A 22,247-nucleotide genomic window follows, 5' to 3' on the forward strand; every position below is an offset into this window, starting at 1 on the left:
GTGTTGATACTGGCACATAGAGCATCGAAAGAAAAAGGAAAGATGCTCCCAGATACCTTGAAAGTCAACAACTGGAACTTTTCATAGTCAATTCCGGCAGAATTTTCCACAATGATGGTGACCTGAGCCTCATTCAAGACCGTCTGTGGGACAACACGCAGGATCCCTGCTGGACCAACCAGACGCAGGTTGAATTTTGCATTGGCTCCCTGAGAAAAAAGTTGTGTGAGAAGACATTATTTTATTTTTGAATAATAAAATAGAACTTCCAGTGTCAGATAATTTCACAATTTTGTAGAGTGAAAGAAAAAGTGTTGTCATTATGTGTATGGCGATTCCCCTATCCAAACATCTACATTTTTTGTGACTATGATAATGTCACTCTATTTTGTTATCTAATGTATTAATCTATATTTCACCTCAGTACAAAAACAAATGTTTCTCTGTGTCTGAAAGGCAGCCGGCAAACGGCTTCATTGCTGGTCAAAGGTTAACTCTAACCAATAGTGGTTATGTTTTTCTCTCTGTGTACTCGTTGTCCATAGTAGTGGTGGTGAGTGTCGTAAATAACGATCACAACCTTAGAGGATCATGAAAAAAGGGAACATTAACAGGGCTACCAGTGCTCACTAATTACCATCCACCTACTAATATGGACTGTCATTTAATGTAAAGTAATGGAAGGTTGGCCATTTGGTTTCATTGCAAACTAAGGGGTTCACTGTACGAGTATGTGGTAGATGTCGGTGCAGTGGAGTATGTACTGTGTATTGCGTTGCAACAATGGACTTGTCTCATTTGATTCTGGCCACAAGAACTTCATCTTAAAACATTTTGAAAATAGGGTATCGACAAACACTGCAAATTTATTTTGCGAACATACCCTATTAGAGCGCACACGCGCACACACACACACACACACTTCCCACATACCATTCCAGTTTTGAATGAACATTGTGATACTACTGTTGAAATGACATTTAAACCAATTGTTTGTGCTTTAATTTGGGTCCAGGTATATTGCATTCTGGAAACTTTGGGCCTGGTTTCACATTGGGTGGAGCAGTACCACTTGGCAATAACCATGGTTGCAATGCACAGGTACAATTGGCCCATGACTCGCCAACTACGTGAGCTCAGTGGGCTGAAACTCCTTGCCACTGGGGCCCAATGCTTAGCTTTGCCAATTGATTGAGACCATATTTCCATGGGGCTATTCCCACAGGGAAAGATGAACAGTCGCCTACCACTGCCATCAGTGTATACCATGCAGGTAATACAGTGACAGTGGTGGAATAGGGGACACTGCTCCTAATAACTCCTGTGAAATAGCTGGTCTTATGCTTGGAGGTGTTCCCGGGTGTCACTTCCAGGTCACCGCAATACCTACAAGGATGTGAGGATGATCAAGCTCCTTCCCAGAGTGTGACTGATAATATCCATCAATGAAGCGGGACACAAGCAGCTCCCCTCGATAGAGAGCTTTCTTTGCCATGCAGCATATCACTGATCGGCTGTGGAAAATGATTTTATAAAGTGTAAGCCAGCCAAATGGCAAGGAAGCAAACCGAAAAAGGACAGTCTTTGTTTTGTCTGGGGAGGAGCTTGGCATCAGAAGGAGCTGTTTGTTTTCTCCTCACTGAGGTATTTTGATCTGTTTTAACTTGAACTCCAATTCCCTCCCCATGCTTAAGGCTTTAGAACAGAAAGCATTGTGTTGCTAGTTGGATTGGAATATTTTCCTTATCTTTTTTAAGCTTTTGCCAAAAATGTAATTAGCTTTACAAGAAGCCACATTTCACACCGCTCTTCCACAATTTTTTTTGTGGAATCCAGGCCTCCTCTATGCCAAGTAAGTCACCTGACCCTCCCCCCCCTTCCCAGTCCTCGGAAGAGAGCCAAAAAGGACTCATTACAAGTATGGCAATGCAGTAAAAATAGCGGTAATGCGGCTGTAATTATGTTATCGCCAAACTACTGCACCGCCAAACTACGAGTTTGGCTGTACAGAGGTAGGATTACAAGCTGGAGGTAGACCATTTTCCATACTGCCAAAAATTACTGCGGCAGAATTGCTGCTGGCAGTAATTCAGCCAGAATCCCTATGGGGTCCTATGGATCCCACAAATGGGGACTTCCACAGCCCTACCACAACTTGTAATCCTGCAGTACCACAGGACGAAGTGGCAGTAATGGTAATTTTGTCAGCATTATTGTAGATTTACTGTTGTTATACATGCAACAGGTAATGAGGCGCAGACTCTTTTTCTTGTCTGGAGAGGAGATTGGTATTACAAGGAATTGTTTGTTTTCCTATCCCTGGTGTATCCCTGGTGTATCCCTGGTGTATTTTATTTTGTTTTAATTCGAATTCTGATTTTCCACACATTTTTATGGATTTAAAACAGCCAGGATTGTGTTGTTAGTTGCATTGGTATTTTTTCCATCACTTTCTCAAGTATTTTCCAAAACTGGAATTAGCTTTGCAAGAAGCCATCTTGCATGCCTCTCAATCACAATCCTTTTATGAAAACCAGGCCTACTGCATGCCTCGAAGGTCACCTAGTCTATCCCCCCATTTCTACAGTTAGCCTACAGCAGCCTTGCCCAGGCAGCCGGCAAAGGTTAAAGGCTAAATGTGCCTCCTGTTTGCCTGTTCACCTGGTGTCCCGCCCTGCTGTGCAACAGCCTCTATCTTGACACACTGGACCACAAAGAATTAAGTTAATCGACAGAACTGTGAATAATGTACCACAGCAATATTTGGCCACTTAGATCATTTGTAACTTTAATATCTGCCCACTTTGATAGTTTGCTACTGTGTTATTGTTACCACCTGAATAGTTTGCCATGTTTTGATTTTTCCACTTTGACAAGCTACAATTCTGAAAGGTTGACACTCTGATAATTTGCCACTTTGATACTTTGCCACTTTTTCTTAATGTGGAACTGTAATATTTGCCACTTTGATAGATTTCTACTGTGATATTTCACACATTTGCTAATTTACCATTGTGATACTTAAAACTTGGATATTTTGCCTCATCAGGGACTCATCAGGGACATTGCCACTTTGATAAATGAATACCGTTATATTTCCCAAATAAGATATGTTTCCACTTTGATTATTTTCTATTTCATACATTTCACTAAAATATGTCAGCACTGCGATAATTTGCTACTTCGATAATTTGCCACTTCGAAAGTTACATTCACAACTGGGATATTTCACCACTTTGATAATTTGCCACTGGAACATTTCAACACTTGGGTATTTCATCACATTAACATATAGCACTGTAAAACATTCCACTGTTATAGTTTACAACTTTGATATTGTGCCACCGACAATTTGCCACTCGGATACTTCCACTGAGATATTTTGCCACTCGGATACTTTGGCAATGGGATATTTGTCCACGGGGATACTTAGCCACTTTGATACATTGCCACTTTGACACTGTGATACTTTGTGACTTGGATACTTTCTGACCATGACACTTTGTCACTTGGATAGTTTGCCTTTTGGGTAATTTTCCACTTGTATAATGTGCCACTTGGATAATTTTCCACTCCTACATGGACTAAGAAATGCCCAAAGTACAAGAAGAGAAGCAACCCTCCTCAGCACACCTTTTGTCACCAAGGACTGGTGTCACAACAGAATACTAACTCACAAATTCACAAGCACCCGCTAAATGACATCGACCCCACTCAATTCACTCAATGAAGAATTGGAAACAACAAAGGTCCAGCAATCAACCCTCAAACCAACAAAGTCAATCAATGGATAAAACGACAAGAGGAAACACAGGGCAATCACCCTACTGGCGCAAGCCTCAATGGATAAACAAAACGTAAAAAACAAAAAAGAGTCACTACAATCTGATCAACACCCAAACAATGTCAAAACATAGCACAGAGGCAAGTCAACCGAGAAGAAAAAAGAGGGTGGGGCGTATGTGTAGCTTACAAAGAAAGCCTATGAATCACAGTGGCACCATCAATAAACATCCCAGACTGTGAATCACTCCTCCTCCATCTAGCACTGTAACATCAAACCACTCTATTATTCCTACTCATTCACAGGCCACCCACATACAACCCGACCTTCACAGAAATATGGCAGCATAACCAGCACTGCACTAGATCTGCACCTGATTCTTGCTCCATTACAAGTATGTGCCGCTGACAGAAATCTAGCTCCAATCAAGAAAATAAATATGGAAATCCCTCAACACAGCAGACCTCAACACCATATTGACTTCCACAAAGCCACACAACTCTCTCCAGGACACACGATCACCAGAACATATGATGGAGACACCAAAAAAGAATCACAGAAGACCTAGATTTAGAAGCACTGAAGAAACTCTTCAACCCACTCAAAATATTTTAGCTGCAATATGGTTTACCCCTACCTCCAAGCTTTGACGAAAATAAACCGGAAGATAGAACAAGCATAGAGGAAAAATTATAGCTAGCATGACATAATTTTGTACCTTAAACAGATACAGCTCTATCAAGCATCAATCCTAAATGCAAAAACAATGCACTATGCTGAACGAATATGAAAAGCAAGCAATAAACAGAAAATGTTCAAAATCATTAATGATATAAGAAGCCCAACACCATGCAATAGTTTCCCCACTCCCTCACAGAAATTCTATGACGACCCCTAAACCATTTTAAAAACAAAGTAATAAAATCTAGCAAGTTGTTAGTACTATACCCTAACACCTAAGCAACAATATTACCAACACATTCCCAGTAGCAACCACAATGCTGAACTGCTTTGCAAAATCTCTGCAGAGGACATCAGAAAACTGGGGAAGGAAAGCAACAAAGCCAGCTACCGCGTAGACCCCTGCCCATCAAGCATCTAGAAGCACATCCTCAGCAAAAAAACACCTTCACAAGACTTCAGCAAGTTCATAAAGCACTTGCTGGTAACAGGAACCATCCCAAGAAACATCAAATCCACTTACATTAAACCTACAGGAAGCACAGATAACCCCTCCCACGCCCCGAGTACCGGCCAATATCAAACATTCCTTACATGGACAAACTACTGATATGTGGACAAATCCTTTCATACAAGGAAACCAACCATCTGCTGGACCAGAATCATGTTTGGACCTACGAGAGGGACAGAATCAGCACTGCTCTCCATCTGGGATAACCTGAAAATGAACACCGATGCTATTAGGACTTTCAGAAGCTTTTGAACACAATCACTTTGCAGCCCTCATTAAAGTAATATGTATATAAGAAACAATACTAAGCTACATTGTGCTACAAAAAAATGAAACTCACATGACTAGCCTTTTTCAGCTCAACCTCATGCATGCTCCCATGTAGTGCTACCCAAGGCTCATTCCTATCACCACATTTTTCAGCGGCACAGGATTACATGCTACAGTCAAGTAGATGACACTCAAATCATCTAAAAAAATCGCCACCATCAAGGACAGAGACCAAACCCTCATCAATTAACTTAATTGACAAATCAATGCACGGAAGAGAAACAACAACCTTTAACTCAACCTGGATAAAAATGAAATCATGATCACGCCCCACAACTCTTCTAGCCAACCACCCAAAGCATTGCCTACGAAAATGGACAGAAGACCAGAAGCTTCCATTGTAGTTAATAATTTTGGAAACCTGATTGACAATGAGCTAACACTCTAACCTCAAGTTAACGCAGTAGTAAAGAAATGCTTTTTCCACCTTCAATCTTTCAGCCGATAATAAACTTTATCACTTTTCCACACAGAAAACTCGATTTTATCTCAATTGTCATATAAATAATACACTATGGCAACAGCATCTACCTTGGCATACCTAGTAACCTAGTAACCTCACCAACACACTACAATGATTCCAGAACACAGCAGCAAGAGTCCTTGTTAGACTGTTGAGTCTAACAAGGACTCTCGCTGCTGTATTCTGAGGCGACACATCACGCCAGCAGTAATATTACTATGCTGGATACTAGTCAAGAAAAGGATCTATTTGACAGAGGATTTAATGGCCAAGTAGCATAATTTTCCATCTACAGACGAATCAGGACTCTGAGGTCTACTAATGACATATAATTTGAAGCCAAACATTATTTGAAAATGAAGTAGGGTGTATCAGCATTTTCAAACATCTTGATGAAACTCTGGAACTCCCGCTCCAAGGGAATAAGCACAACAGAGGAAGACCTGACCTGCAGGAAAGCAGTGAAAACATGACTGTTGAATATGATGAACTAACCCTCAAGCCATAGGCCATTGTCAAATACAGACGAACCATGGCAGATCATGGCACAATGGGTTTCAGTCATCCAACAAGCTTACTGCGAGACCAAGCCTTAAGCCTGAGGCAACGAGGATCACACTCTTGTTGCCACAACTTCCCCACACTAAAAACCCTCCATACTCCTGCAAACATGCCACATGCAAATCAACTATGCCATTCACAGATGAAAGCTACAACACCCACCCACACACTGACATCAAACAGCAGAACACAACACCTCCTCCAATAATTCACACAAACACAACATGGCCAGTGCATCCTTACACCATGAGCACAGAATGCATCCCATATGGACACAGACGCTTTTCAAACCCACCAATCCATACCTCCTAGAAGCAAACCCACATGAAGTGACCAGTTTTCCTGAACTGAAACTACCAAACATCATAGCAAAAGGACTCTTACACTCTCCCTCTCCTCTCACTAACAAACCAACCCCTCTCTTATTTTCAGATCAGCGAGAGCACATTCAGACCATGAAATTGGCAGCATTGATGGTATAAATCCCACGAACATAACATAACATAACATAACATAACATAACATAGCATAGTTATCCGTAGTAGATGGATTCCTTTATATACAATGGTGGCTGGTGAACTTTGAAACAGGTGGACTGGAACTAGACAGGAGTAAGCCTCTCAGAAAAGTAACTAAATCAGTAGTTAATAAAAATAGAAATCTGAATTGCCGTAAAATATACATTGGGACTTGCCATTAAGGGAGCTACCATCAAGGATTGCTAAAATAATCCTGAGTGCTCAGTAATATTATGGTAATACTCAAATATTCCTGGATCTTGCTACTAATGTAATGCTCAGTATGCCAAACAGTTCGGGTGTTGCTCAAATACACCAACCTTAAAAAAAACTGAGATGGTCGCAATGTGCCAGCCAGTTCGTTAGAACACAGGCGTGCCAAATTTCAGAATGGTAATCCAATTTCAAAATTCACTAGATAATCACGAAGTGTCCTGTAAGTTTCAACAGTGCCATCCTAGTTTTAGCCCGCTAAGGTACATTGATATATCATGGCTTATAAACTGTTCTCATAAAACTACTCTCCCAGGTTCTAACGAGTATGCCTGATTCAGGTGTGCCATACCTCCAATTTAGCGCAGTTGTATGGATTGTTTAAAAATTGCCCCCCAAGACATCTAGCATGTTCTATTAAAAAAAAAGATTTAACCCATCCACGCCAGTATTGCCCAGTTAAGACATTGCAATGCTAATTTCCACAATATAGCCTGAAATAATCAATGTCATATTGATTCCAGATGATTTCTGATTCCAGATGATTGTTGGTTCCAGGTGATTGCCCCTTGCTATTTCATGTTGTCCCAGAATTACTCAATGTGATTCTTATGCTGCTCAGAATTGTTCTATACCACTACAGTTTGCTCCAAGTGCTGTCTTATACACTTCACATGGAAGCCCCCGTATATTGCCTCCCCCACATCACTCATTTTGCCCCACAAAGGTCTCAAGCCACCGCCCCTTATCCAGAATGTCACAGTGGCACTTAGAATGGCCACCAGATTTATTTATTATAAATCAGGTCTCCTCAGAACTGCAGCGTGTTACACACATTATGTTCCTAGAACGGCCACGTTCCACTACAGATTTCCCCAGAGCTGTTCATATCACTTCATTTTCCTCCTTCAGTGTCCTGTATCACATCACAGTGGCCTCAGAATTGCCATTGTCACTCACATTGATTTCAGAAACATCCCTACACATTGCCCTAACCATGCTCATGGCACTTCATATTTCCCTCTGAATTGCAGTATGCCAGTGCCCAGGTTTTGCCCCATGTCACTCACATTGCTAAATAAGAAACTCGCCACTGCTCTTCACACTGCCCCCAGAATGGCTATATTACATACCATCCCACAATTCCCCAGGCATACACCACGTGAATCACACTGCCCCAGAACTGCTGCAAGACATATCACATTGCCCCCAAAACAGCCCCTGTCCCACACATGCCCCCCGAATTGCCTCACGAGACTGAAAATTGCCCATATTTACCCCACTTTGCTCTGATTGGCCAAGGAATAACCTTTGCCACATCACACTTCTCCCACTCTGCAGTCACATGGATCCAATCTTTCCTGGACAACAGAACCATGCGGGTCTTCTCCCCCCTAGCAGCGGCTGACCCTATCCCCATCACCTGCGGTGTCCCACAAGGATCCTGTGTCTCACCTACCCTTTACAATATTTTCACCAAGCCCTTATTCGACAAGCTGGACAATCTGGGTGTCACCTATACTAACTACGCAGATGACACCCAGATACTCCTCACCCTATCAGGCAACTACAACAAGGACGCCAAATGGATCAATGAAGTCTTTTCCATCATTCAGGCATGGATGGCCACACATGGCCTATGCCTGAATGATGACAAGACTGAATTGCTTCTTGTCGGCTCACCGAACACTATCAGTAAACTCTGTCCCGGCTACACTAGCTTCACTATTGACGGTAACACCATACCCATTGCCAAGAGCGTAAAAACCCTCGGTTTCTACCTAGACACGAACATCAACCTAGCTAAACAAATCAACATGACCGCCTCAGCCACTGCCTACACCGGTAAACTAATCAGGGCCTGCAGACCACTGATCTCCCCTAGCAACTGTCTCATCCTAGCCAGAGCACTCATTCAATCTAAACTGGATTACTGTAATAGCCTCTATGTAGGTGCCAACAAAACAGTAATCAATAAATTGCAAGTTTTACAAAATAACGCACTCCGTGCCGCCCTCAATATTCCTAGAAGGGAACACATCTCCGCCACCAGAACTGCCTGCAAATGGTTGTCCATCCAACAGAAAATTGACTTGAAAACCATATGCCTTACTTACAAAGCCCTCAATCATCTTGCCCCACCCTACCTCTCGAACAAATTTACACTAAGACAGAACACTAGAACCACCAGATCGTCCAACTCATTACAACTAACAGTTCCCAAATACTCCCTCAAAAGAGCTGGAGGATCCAGCTTCCCAACTTTGGCATCACAACTCTGGAATTCCATCCCACTGGATATTAAATCTACACCTACTTTCCAACCCTTCAGAACTAAGGTCATTTCCTGGTTAACCAACAAATAACTGTCCTACCACATATGTATGCACTCCGAATGTCCAATTTTATGTATATTGTTTGAATACTATTATCTATGCCCTATCAATACTGTACTATTGTCTTTTACCTGTAACCTGATGTTCAAAGCGCATATATACCCCCGGGTCAAGAGCGCTATATAAATAAATAAACAAACAAACAAACAAACAAACATTACACTCTACCTGATGCACACAGGAGTCTGAAGGGAGCGACCCAGTGCTGGATGACCCTCCCTCCACCCGCTTGGTAAATCGGTGCACATGGTGACAGGGACACTAGTCTGTATATGCACAGCAGAGTCTTAATAATGATAAGTGTATGTGTATATCAAAAAAGAAATACTTTCCCACCACTAAAACACTTGATCACAAATGGTTAGATAAATAGCGCAGGTAATGATTTACTCATTTTAATCAATTAAATAATCTCTGAAGATTAACTCTGGTCCATATGTACGGGGAGCCTTACGACCAGGGACATCATTTCACCAAAATACCAGGGGTAGCGGAAGTGACATCACACGACTCATGACCTGTGAAGACATCACAGGAAGTTATGTCATTTGGCCTCACCCCGAAGTGACATCATGGGAAACGATGGAACACGAGCTTTCCCCCCTTGACAAAACAGGAAGTGGCATCACCTAGCTTTGTTTCTAAGTACACTTCGAAAATATGGTTACTATATCACTATAAACTGATATACATGTATACAAGAATGGATCACCATATGTATCGTTAAAGCGCATATAAGCCCATATTACCAAATTACAGTGAATGCAAGCAGGAGTCCAAGGCCAAGCAATAATGATGTATTATTATGTAGAATTTATGCTTAAAAGCTTCATCTAGAACAAATATACATACATTATCACCCAACCTGTGTTGGCACTCATTTATCAACCTTAGCATGATGAAAGGCTGAGTTGTCCTTGCCAGGAGTTGAACCTGCAGATCACACACACATTGCAGCAGCGAGCATTCAACCCACTGAGCTATCTTACCAACGATAGCTATCATAAAACCAGCCACTCCAGAAACAAATAGCCACATGCTGCTGGCCAAAGCCGAGGAGCCTCAGTTTAATTTAAAAAGAAAAAAAGAAAAACAAGGTACTTTGAAGGTGCGACCCTTGGCGACCCCTAAATGACATCCCTGCTTACAACCTATATTTGCATGGCAAGTGTCTAATTTTGGAAGCAAATAGAGATGAATGTAAAAGATACATGTTTTCATGAGTATTTTTGGTAGATAGGCCTTGATAAATGGTGGCTATGAAAGAAATGTGTTTCATTGGTTTTTTGTGAGAACATGCTATGTATGATGGATTAAGAATACTGCACTAAAGATTTTGTAAACCATTTTAATACAGAAATAAATGACATATTGAATAATGGCAAAAACATTGTATTACAGAAATGTATTGGATCATATTTGTTAAAAAATCAATTAAAAAAACGATTTATGTATGACTCGCAATGTAAATATAGCAAAAGGATTTCCCACAATTTGCAAAGAAATAGAGAGACAATCTCAACCTACAAACACTGTGGATACATCTATATAGAATAGAAATCACTCTTGCACTCAGAACCAAACAACAGCATTGGTGCACAATCGTTATAGTATACACTTCTCCATTTCTACAATCCACTACATATTACCAAGACCAGACCAAAATATCATTCATATTGCAACTTTACATTAACAACGACATGCTGGCATGCTACCTTCACACCAGGCCACAGGCATAACACTCATGAAGCTAGAAACCAAACACAAAGCTGCATTATTTAGTCAAGAGGTAAAGGACCAAAACCATTAAATAGGCTCAGAGGGAAATTATTGTAAAAACTGGGAAAAGTATCAAGTTCACATGGGGAAAGGAACCCTCCACACTAAATCAAGGTGCTGGGCATTAAAGGTTAGCAGTCGGAAATGAAAAAGCCAGTTGTACCATTTGCTACTAGTAAAAACATTAAACAGGAGATATGTGTGATCACTGGCTACATGGTCCGAGTCCTTCAGGACATAAGGGCACAGTTCATCAGCATAGAGGTTCGGTCCATTAGGAGTAGGACCTGGACGCCACCAGGCTACAGGTGTCAGCCTTCATGTAGGCAACATGTGGCTGCAACAACCATCTACCCGGGAAACAGTTTCACAGAATTCCGCGGGCAAGGCATCCCCTTGCGCTGCTATCAATGTAAGCACCCAATGTCCAGAATAAGAAGCAATCCATGGGTCCATGAGTGAAAGTGTGCATATTAGTAGCAGAAACAGATACCCTCGTATTAGTCCCTCTTTCGACCAAAGAAAGGGGAAAGGACAATGGATTTGTTGGAATACAATATTGTGTGTTTAGTGGCACTAAGGGCTACCCCCAACCAAACCCCTACCACCCTTCAGCACAACAGAATAACATCAATGCAAATGGAGACACAAGTCTATATTCAGGATTTAATAGACCTGGCACTTTCATGATGGTTATACGATATCACGGATTGAAGCAAATATAACATTCCCATAGAAATACACTACCACCCGAAACACTAAAACTGAAAGTTGCATCAAACAGTTAGACAATGCCACACATGGAGGGGACATGCCATGACATCCATACCAGCGATGGAAAGGTTAATGAGCCACATGCATAAGAATAACTCCATGAAGACCCAAAACGCAGAACTAAAAACTGGGAACGGAATGAGCAGACAAATGCTATTCTGGTCTGTTAGCAGCACATGCTTCCCCCCTCTGACCAGTCCTCTAAACATCCGAAGGCAACAAGGAGGAGACTCCGACCTGGCACTCCTCAAGGAATGCAGAGCAACCCAGCAACAACTAATCAACAAAGCCAAGGCCTTCTACTATTAGAACACCATAGCATAAGCCAACAACAAAAGCAGAGCCCCCTCCAAAGCAGTCAAGCACTGCATCAACCTGCTACCCGACCCTGCCATACCACAATCCATTGAAAAATCCACCACCACCAACACCTTCTTCATCCATAAAATCAGCAAGATTCAGCAGCACATAGATGCCAGCTCTACATCAACAAACCCACCTCAAGTCCCTCCTAGACAACATTCAAGACACTTTCAATAGAGGAGTTGGTAGAAACCCTGGCTGCCCTCAGAGCCACATCGTATACAGCAAACATCCTCCATGCATCCATTCTCAAGACCCTCCCCACAGAAGCTCTGTCTTCCCTACCTGAAGATCATCAACAGCTCCCTAACTCAAGGCACCTTCCCATCAACCCTAAAGACAAGACAAATATTCCCTCTACTAAAGAAACCCATGCTGGATACTGACAATTTAGGTAACTATCGTCCTATCACCCATCTTCCCTTCCTAGGTAAGATCATCGAGAAAGCAGTAGCCACACAAATGGAGCAACACATCCACACCAGCATTTACTTACCTCCAAACCTACCAATCGAAGTTCAGACCCAGATGGAGCATGGAGACGGCAATCATTCAGGTGATCAACGACACCCTCAAAATCCTTGATGATGGCCACCCCTGCCTCCTGGTTCTACCCAACCTCTCAGCTGCTTTCGACACAGTAGACCACCAGGCACACATGGACAACGTACATCAGTGCATGGGGATCAGCGACCTTGTCCTACCTGGTTCAAGTCCTACCTCGCCAACCGCCAGCAGTTTGTTCAGATGGACTTCTCTAGATTGCCAATGCTACCTGTCATCTGCGGAGTCCCGCAGGGTTCCATCCTCCCCCCAGCGATCTTCAATCTATACATGGAGCCGCTGAGAGCTCTCCTAGCCACACACAACATCCACATCCACCAATACACTTTTGACACACAGCTACACCTCAAGATGGACTCCATCAAGGACATCCATAGGTTCAAAACATGCCTCTCACTGATCCAGTATTGGGTGTCCAGTGCATACTTGAAGCTTAACCCCTCTAAGACCGAATTCCTACTCCTCACCAACAACACCAAACACCCAGACATACAGACATGGGTATCAAACATAAACCCTGAGGGCCTCACACCAGAGTTCACCTCCTGCGCCAAATCCTCGGGTTCGAGATTGACAGAAACCTCTCCTTCAATACACACATAGCTAAGAAAGGTCAGACAGCTTGGTATCAACTCTCCCTCCTGTGGAAGTCAAGATCTTCCACCCTCCAGACAGCTTTAGATCCAGCGCTCAAGCACTGGTCCTATCCCACCTGGATGGCGGCAATGGCCTCCTCAAAGTCCTCCCATCATCCTCTCTTGAGCCACTGATAATTGCCCTACACACAGCTGCATGCCCCATCAAGGGTCTACGCAGATACAACCACATTACCCTAGCCCTCATTGACCCTCACTGTCTCCCACTGCATGCACAAACCACATTCAAGTCTTGCTGCATCATCTATAAGGCAGTTGCCCTCAAGTCACCCATCTATCTTGTGGAGAAACTCAGCATCTCCTTTGGACAGTTGTTAGGGTGAATTCTCCAGAATGGCTAATTTCCCTTACCTGCTGAGTCCCTCAGCAGCTTTGCTGGATTTCTAGGGTTTATTTGTTTCACCTGGTAAGAGTGTGAGCCTTTTTTCCCACTCTTACATGTGTTTTGCTGTGTGTGTATAAGATTTGTTGTGTTCATAGACTGTGGACCCTCACCTACTTCACAGGCATCATCTTTTTACTGTGTGTTACACAGCACCTTCAGTGCAGTGACACAGGGTTGTCTTTTAGACTTCCCAAACTCAGACTCCATTTTCTGGGACTGACTACTGTCTCCCAGAACATGTAAAGTTGCCATTGACTTTATTAGTCTCTTTTAAATCCACAGACCCAGTACAAACTATCTTACATAGAGTACTGGAAAGTGTTAATACTTATCCCTTTTTGTCTGATTCTCTGGGAGCATTGTTTTGCTCCCTTTTCATCAAGACTTGGCTGGTGGCCTATTTTTCCTACCACGGTTATCTTAAATAACCTTGGTATTGTTTTAGGCTATCTTGGTAGTCTCAAACTTAAACCCGCTAAACCATGTACGTTTTTATACAGTTCAGGCTGGGTTTCTTCGTCATTTCATTTTTAAAATGTCTTTCTCGTGTTTTTCTCTGCGCGCCAAACCAGGTTTGGTTCCTTTGTTCATCGTCTCTTTGCGGGCTTCTACACAGAAGCCCTCCTTAGGTGCCTGAAAGTCTGGGTAGGAAGGATGTGAGGGAGGGGTTTTAGGACCCCTGCCATGGGTTCCCTTGCTAAGCCAAGTTGCACTCCTGTTTGATTGGCTAGGTGACTGATTGACAGCCAGGCTGTGTAAATGGCTGTGTAAATGGGGGAAAACGGCATAAAAATCAGGTCTCTGGGTCTGGAAAGGCAGATTCATCACTGGAATGAAAAAAACTACGAGGCGCTGACAGAAGAGGACACCTACCACGACTGAACCGCCTGGTGAAGCCCTGCTGCAGGTGCGAATCTTCAAGATCCAACGACAGAGAAGATCTACCAGGAATCATCTTCCGCTGAGCTGGTGGGACCAACCAGTTCACCCAACTGCAAGCCAGGACTCCCTCCTATGGTTGAATTTGCTGTACAGAGCTACAGTGAACCGGATAGCCAGGAAGGTCGGACCCTGCTTGGGTTTTAAGGAGCGCACCTTTTATTTGTTTCTTTGCTCTGCTGCTGGTTTCTTCCCTGGGCAGTGCAGGACCCTCCAGCCTTCCTACTTCGTGTCAGTCCGACAGTCGCTTCAGGAACTGTGAGCCTGCAGGACCTGCCAGGAACATCCGCCTCAGGTACAGCTTCTTCTCCATTTAAAGGTACTGTGCAACTCCAGTTGTTCGTTTCGTCCAGCCGCGATGAAGGTGTGTGAAACCTTTCACCAATCTGAGGGCTTGTCCTCCACTACTCTTTAAAATTACTTTACTGCCGACCATCTTCGTCCGGAACTCTTGGCAAAGACTTAACCGCGAACTACCCTGAACTGTGTGATCCTGAGCAAAAGACTTTTGTCCTATTGACTTTTTGATTTGATTCCATCACTGTAGTTCCTCTTTCTAGATTGCCCTGCTTACTTACCTGTTGCTGCTGCTCAATTTTTGCCTAACTTTGTCTTTCCCTCCCTTTTTAAATTATTGGAGTGCCATTTTGCTCATTCTTCATTTTGAGCTTAACTTGTCCAAAATCTATTGAGAGTGGTGTGGTGTATTAAGAGTGTGATTTTTCAACTGCTTTACTTTAGTGATATGTTATACAACTGATGTGTAAATAAATGTATATTCTTTTACTCAGAAACCTTGAGTCAGTGTTTGTTTGAATCATAGTAATTGCTGTCCTTTGTGTAACTGTTGATACTGCTCACTTGCTCTTGAGATAAGTCTGGCTGCTCAGCCATCGCTACCACTTTTACTGTGCAGTAGAGGCTTGTACCAAAGGCGAATTTGTACTGTCACTTGTAGTCTTAATTGTGTGTGGTGTTCCCAAAGGGTACGGCATATAATTCTGCCTAACAACAGTACACCATCAGAAGCCAGCACATGTGCAGACTTGAAGTCTACTGCTGCAAAAATAAAAGGCCTGAAAACAAGCCTTCTCTGCTTACGCACCAAGGCTATGGAACCTCATCCCTGTCACCATCAGACTCTCCCCCACACTCCTACAATTCAGAAATGAACTCAAGATCCACCTCTTCAAGTAGTTCTCCTCCTCAACACCTAGGCCATCACGTCGCCCCCTGTGCCACCTGACTCACTAGATGCCATCTGCCCTCGCCTCTGTGCCACCCTGTACAGCTTTGCCCCTATTCTCTGCGCCCCTCTGTATCCGACCCCCCGGTGTATATTTGTTCTGTTACCTCTGAAAAGCGCTCCTTTAGGCATCTGTACTGTTGTATATCTCTGTAAAGCGCTCTTTTATGTATCTCTATTGGTGTATACCTCCGTGGAGCGCTCCATTGCTTCTCGAAGCTAGGCCTGCCTTTAATAAATACAATAATAATAATCATCATCATCATCATCATCATCATCATCATCATCATCATCATCATCATCATCATAATAAGACTAATAAAGACCAATTCCAAAAGTAGCTGAGTTTTTGATGGATTTAATTACAGAAACTTCACATGAAACCAACTGTTCCATGTAGGGCCAATCTCCTGAATTAGGGTGGATAGGTTTTAAGTAAGCTCAGTGTCTCAGTGTCATCAGCATAGTTGTAAGTAGTTAGAGCAAAGAATCAAATTTAGCAGGTGGTGTAGATATTTTTAAAAAGTGAGGGGACAGAGTTAGCTCCTCATGTACCACATGTGTAAAAGGAAGTAACTCATGAATATGGGGCAGCACGTCACAGTGTTTCCTGTATGAAATAAACAAACTCAGCCATGTATGGGCTTTGCCAGCAATATGCACATCATGTACATTCGATCAATTAGGACAATTTGGCGATGGTGTCAAATGCCAAGAGAGTTCAGGTAAAGTCATCAAGACTGATTCTGTGTCTTGCCCAAAAGAGAGTTTACCTTCATCAAGGAGGAAAGTTGGAAAGTTGGAAAGTTGATGTGTTACTGCCATCTCCCAGTGTTTTGCCGAAAAAGGGAGATTGGAGATCGGGCCGTAATTTGACATGTCTGTTAAATCAAGATTCTGCCTTTGTTTTGGAAGCCGTGTTACATTGGTGATCTAAATAAGCCTGGGACCAGGCCAAGGGCAAAAGAGAAACATTAAATCCCTCTGTCTGCTACTGCAGCAATGTATGATTAAAAATGTCTTTAAAAATGTTTACAGGAAGGGAATCTTTAGTAGATCCCGAGACCTTAGTAGTGGCTGTCAGAGAAGTCATCAGTAGAGTGGTTCCAGCGATGAAGTCCAATAAATCTGGGGAGCCAGAAGACTGCATAGTGGGTTGGGACCTAATGGGTCAAAGGAGAGTAAGTCAATTTGGTGGAGTGAGTATTAATTGGGTATGTTATTAAATTTCACTACCCTGGAATAGTAATCCAGCCTAAAAATGACAAGTTTAAAACATAGAGGTAAAAATTACTCATTCTACCTTGAAGATAAGGTAAAAAGTAAAAACACAGCCATGTCTATCACATCCAGGCCATCAGTAATTACGGGGCTAAAACAAAGACAGTAAACTAACTAATTATGCCCAAATATGTGGATCTATTTTAAAATTGTATTTTGGCTTTCTAACTTTTTCATTAATTTAGGGAAGCCCCATGTTGCTCCCACCAGCTCAACAAAACACATTTAATTTGCCAATACCTTTTTTTAAATCTCTGATGGTATACTATTTTGCCTTTACTCTTTAACATTTATGTCCTCTCACTGGCTAAACGTTTACATTCTCACGGATGCTGTTTCTATGGCTATGGAGATGATACACAGTTAAACATAGAACTCTGGGGAAAATGAGTTCTTATATTCCAGAGAATGTAAGAGGTCTGATGGTCTCCGTTACCATTTCAGCAACTCTATATTGCTGTAACGCCATGTTACTGTCTCAACCTAGGTTTCTGATTCAACTCTTGCAAGTGTAACAGAATTCTGCAGCCCGTCTGGCCATGTTCCTTCCTAAATTTGCCCACACATCATTGGTGCTTTGTGAACCTTCATTGGTTACCAGTTGAGGCTAGAATTAAATGTAAGTCACTATCTGGTTCATCAGGCCTATTATAGCTAAGGAGCTTTGTATCTCTGCGAGAAATGTGTCAAATATGTTCCCTCATAAAACCTTTGTTCAGCTAAACTTCTGCTTCTCTGTTTATCATGGGTCTCAAGAAGTACAGTCGGTGGTCAGACTTTTTAGGTGGCGGCTTCACTTTTATGGAATTCACTTTCTCTTTCCCTGCGTGTAATCTCGGACCATTTGGCTTTTAGGAACATGTTAAACATGTTTCTTTTCTGCCTAGGAAGCTAGGATCTGTCTCGGGAAGATAGCTCAGGAGCAAAATGCTCACCTTGCAAGCAAGATAACATGGAGCAACACAGGTTCGATCACCGGGTACGCGCTTAGAAACCTATGGGTATTAAGCACGTTGTAAACAACCAATCATATCATATCATGTCTTCTCTTCACCATGACTACCCTCCAGTGGATTCTGGATCCTTCAGCGCCAAGATACTCTCGGGTCGTAGATGCGCTCAACAAATTCTTTCAACATAACATAACATTACTTGCAAATTGCTGGCTGCACTACCACTGTTTGTTGCCTTTATTATTTATTTATTATTATTTATCTATTTCTCCTCTGCTTCGTACTTTCCACTTTTCCCCCCTTCCATGCACTTTTCCCCTCCCCCTCTCGCATGCACTTGTGCATTCTCAATGTCACTGGGCCTAGTAAGATCGCTATTTTGTTCTCCCCTGTTCCCCTCCCTTGCCTTGTCACGCTCTGAAACACGTGTTTACGAACACGATAGAAATAAAATATCAATATCATTATCAAGATCAACATATACTTTACAACCCATACTGTTCCTAACCAGAAGTGTTTTTCTTTGAAATGCAATTTGCATTTTTTTTCAATACATTTTGAAGTGTGGTTATTTTTGCTTTCTTCATATTTAGTTGAGTTAATCGCACTAAAGTTATTTAAACTTTTTAGCAGTTTGCTGTGTCTTTAAAATATCGTTTTCAGTTGGGGGACCTTGGTTGTGGACAATGTTTTCACTTGAACGTCTCCTATAGTCGTTCTTTCCATTCAATGAGTCTTGGTTAATAGGCACACAGGCTTTCTTCCTCCATTTTATTTCTTTCATTTTATAAAGTCTAAAGCTGGGGATTCTGCCTAGCATGTCATTTGAATTACTGCACTTTTCTATTGCCATGAACAACATTCAATCCCAAAGTTTTTAGCAAAAATGATTTTCAATATCCAGCCTAATTGAATGATTTCCGGAATTTTTGTTATGAAATTTTATGAATCAGTCTACCAAAATGTTAATTCAACCTGTAAATTCTGTTTTGAACTTATCAATTGCTTGCCATGCTGCCTTTGAATGTTTGACCCTTTGAAACATACATTTTAAAATGTGTATGCATAACTGTATTTACACAGATGTGTGTACCTTCAGCAATGGCGAGCTTAAGGACCTTTTGCTGTCAATGCAAGTCTTTGGTTTAGGTATGCAGATGCTCGTCCAGATATACCATCATGGAAACGGAAGGATTAACTGGAAATGTTCAGCTTTTATGTAGGGCAGTGACAGAAATGTGACCCTGTGCTACAGATCACAGCACATAATTCCCCACACTGACAGGCAGTAACAGCCTTGATCAAGCAACCAACCAACCCTAAAACCACACTGGTTAGCGTGGACGAATACAATGGTTTTAAGGATGATATGCTAGGACAAGATAACATTTCCACATATAGAATTGGACCTTGGGGACAAAACAGGGCAATAGTCGGTTGCAGTTATGGAGTATCTGGTTCTTCAGGAGTGTTCCAATCGGAAGCCCTTTTCAGAGAAGAAGGATTTGGCTAATGCTGTTACTAATGGAACCAGTATTTCCATCATATGTATTTAGTTTCTAGATGAAAGGTGTTAGGGATCAGCTGTTTAAATTAGTAAAAGTGCCTCCAAGGTAAGATGCAACTCCAATGGAAATTGACTACAGATGTACTTACTGGAAGTTTAACTTAATTTCTCTGCAATCTCTAAATGTGTATGGATTTATTGTAGTTTTGTAAAGTGCCAACAGTGCACACAGCAGCTGGGTAACAGGTCCACGGCAAAGGTAACGGGTAAAGAAATGTGATCTTTCACAGGCCTTGTAAACATTTGGATCAGTTAAATGCAAGGTGGGGGAGGAGTGCATTGAACAATAAATGTGCAAATTGCCAGAAGTAGAACGATGGCAGGTAAAGGAGAAGCAGAGGCATAGTACATCCAGAACCGCAATGCATTGAGCCATAGTGACCAGGAACTGCTGCGGGTCTCTAGTATGTCATTCCTGTAAACAGTTAAGTCTTGTCGGGTTTATATCTCAACAAATAAATGAGCATATCTCCGGCTTCACGCATGTGATATGTTAGGAATGCCACAAAATCAAAATACAGATGAAAAATGCCCAATAGTAAACGGAACCTCTGAGGCAAACCTGATCGGAATCATTGACGGTAATCTTCAGGCCCCGCAGGATCTCCCCCTCTGGAGGGTGTTCGTACATTGTCAGCTCAAACCGGTTCTGGAGCCCGTTCTCACCATAGAAGGTTGGCGGGTGGTTGTTGAGGTCTACCACTCGTATGGTCACCATCGTAAAAGCATGTGCCACCACATCGCCTGCCGGAGTCACTTCCAACACCTGTTATGTCAAAAAGAAAGAAGAGAAATACACACTTTGAATATTGTTACTTTACACATATGTACAACTGGATAAACATTAATGTAAACGTTGACGGGTTGGTTCTTGTGCATCTTTTATGCTCAAGTAATCATTTGTGGGGGCGATGGCTATTGTATTGCCAGCCAATGCCATAATAAATCAATAGAGAACTTCTTAATAAACATATAGGCACACCTAGAAGTTCATAATCAATAGCTGATCAACATTTTTGCATTTCCTTCTGGTGCCTCCTCTAATAATCAGCATGGAACTAGGTACCTAGGACGCATTTCACAATGCTTTGTGTCAGCCAGTAGAAAAGGGTGGCTTGCCATTGCACGGAAATGGCGGGCACAGGGTGAATCCCATGAAATCAGTGGGCAGTTTGCGTCTGACACAAACTGCGACTTCAAGAGCATCCTATTTCACAAAGTAGGAGCAATAGGAGCAGGTTTCTAGTACAGAGTCCCTGCGGGGAACTGGCACGTGCAAAGGGGATCAGTGAAAACCTGTTTAATGGCACTAATCAGCTACAAGTGGGGTCAAACCAGTGCCGGATCATCCATTATGCCAAGTAGACACCAGTCTATGGGCCCCACTCCTTTTAGGGGCCCCGCAACAACGGATCAAAACAAAGCAGTGCCGAAAATTCGAACCGTCTTAGGAGATAATTTGCAAGGCGGGCCCTTACATTTCGACTGCCTAGCGGCCTCCACAGGGTTTCATCCGGCACTGGGGCAAACACTGGACGTGTGCCCACATTTGAATTGCTCATCCATGACATCTTCAGCAACACCCTTTTTAAATATGAGAAGTGTGGTCATTTGGTGGTCGCCTCCCACCAGCCCATACAGTCACACATCTGCAAATGCACAGAATATGCACACACAGCCCTATTTACTTACACGGAATGCGAGCATCTGCACCAATGTTTGCCTTTTTTGGGCCAGCTGTAGTTTTTGCATATGTAATCGGTGCTTTTTATGTGAGCGCATAAGAGCAAATGCATTTTCACTACCAAAAAACGCTTTCTGAATTGTGCTCGTCTCTCCAAGCAGACTCCCTCAGTTTATTAATGCATTAATTTAATGCATTTAGCTTTGTGCTAAAATAAGATTTACAGAGGTTATTTCCAGTAGAGCTGCAATATTTTATGCTATACATACGTGGGATATGATGAGGGTTTAGGTTATGCCATGTAATAGCAGGATTTTAACACGCTGCTTCAAGGTGCTCTAAATTGCAGGGGGTGTAATATCTTTGCAACTTAATGACACTTCTTTAATGAGCTTCAGAATGATGAAAGAAGGAGTAGACTGGCCGCAAACCAAACCTATGAATGGAAGGTTGGCAGATGCCTCAACATCAGGTGGTAACCCAGTGAGATGTGCTACCAGTGCTTCAAGTGGGATGAGAAATTGAGGGGGCACTTCTAACAAAGGGGCGGGGCCTAAACTCGGAACGTAGCCAAAATCTGTTGCAGATGGGTTATGCAA

General features: G+C 42.4%; 1 protein-coding gene across 2 annotated transcripts in view; it reads right to left on the reverse strand.

Moving 5' to 3' along the window:
- CDHR1 (cadherin related family member 1) overlaps positions 1–22,247 on the reverse strand; it is a 712,137-nt gene that overhangs the window by 263,068 nt on the left and 426,822 nt on the right. For both annotated transcript variants that reach the window (XM_069610819.1, XM_069610820.1), the window contains exons 11-12: positions 20,527–20,730; positions 57–209 (exon numbers count right to left, since the gene is read on the reverse strand). In XM_069610819.1, coding sequence (XP_069466920.1) covers positions 57–209; positions 20,527–20,730 — 357 coding nt within the window. The remainder of the gene's footprint in view (positions 1–56; positions 210–20,526; positions 20,731–22,247) is intronic.

Source organism: Ambystoma mexicanum, chromosome 8 (assembly GCF_040938575.1).
Source record: "Ambystoma mexicanum isolate Mex_15411 chromosome 8, UKY_AmexF1_1, whole genome shotgun sequence".
Classification (NCBI taxonomy): Eukaryota; Metazoa; Chordata; class Amphibia; order Caudata; family Ambystomatidae; genus Ambystoma; species Ambystoma mexicanum.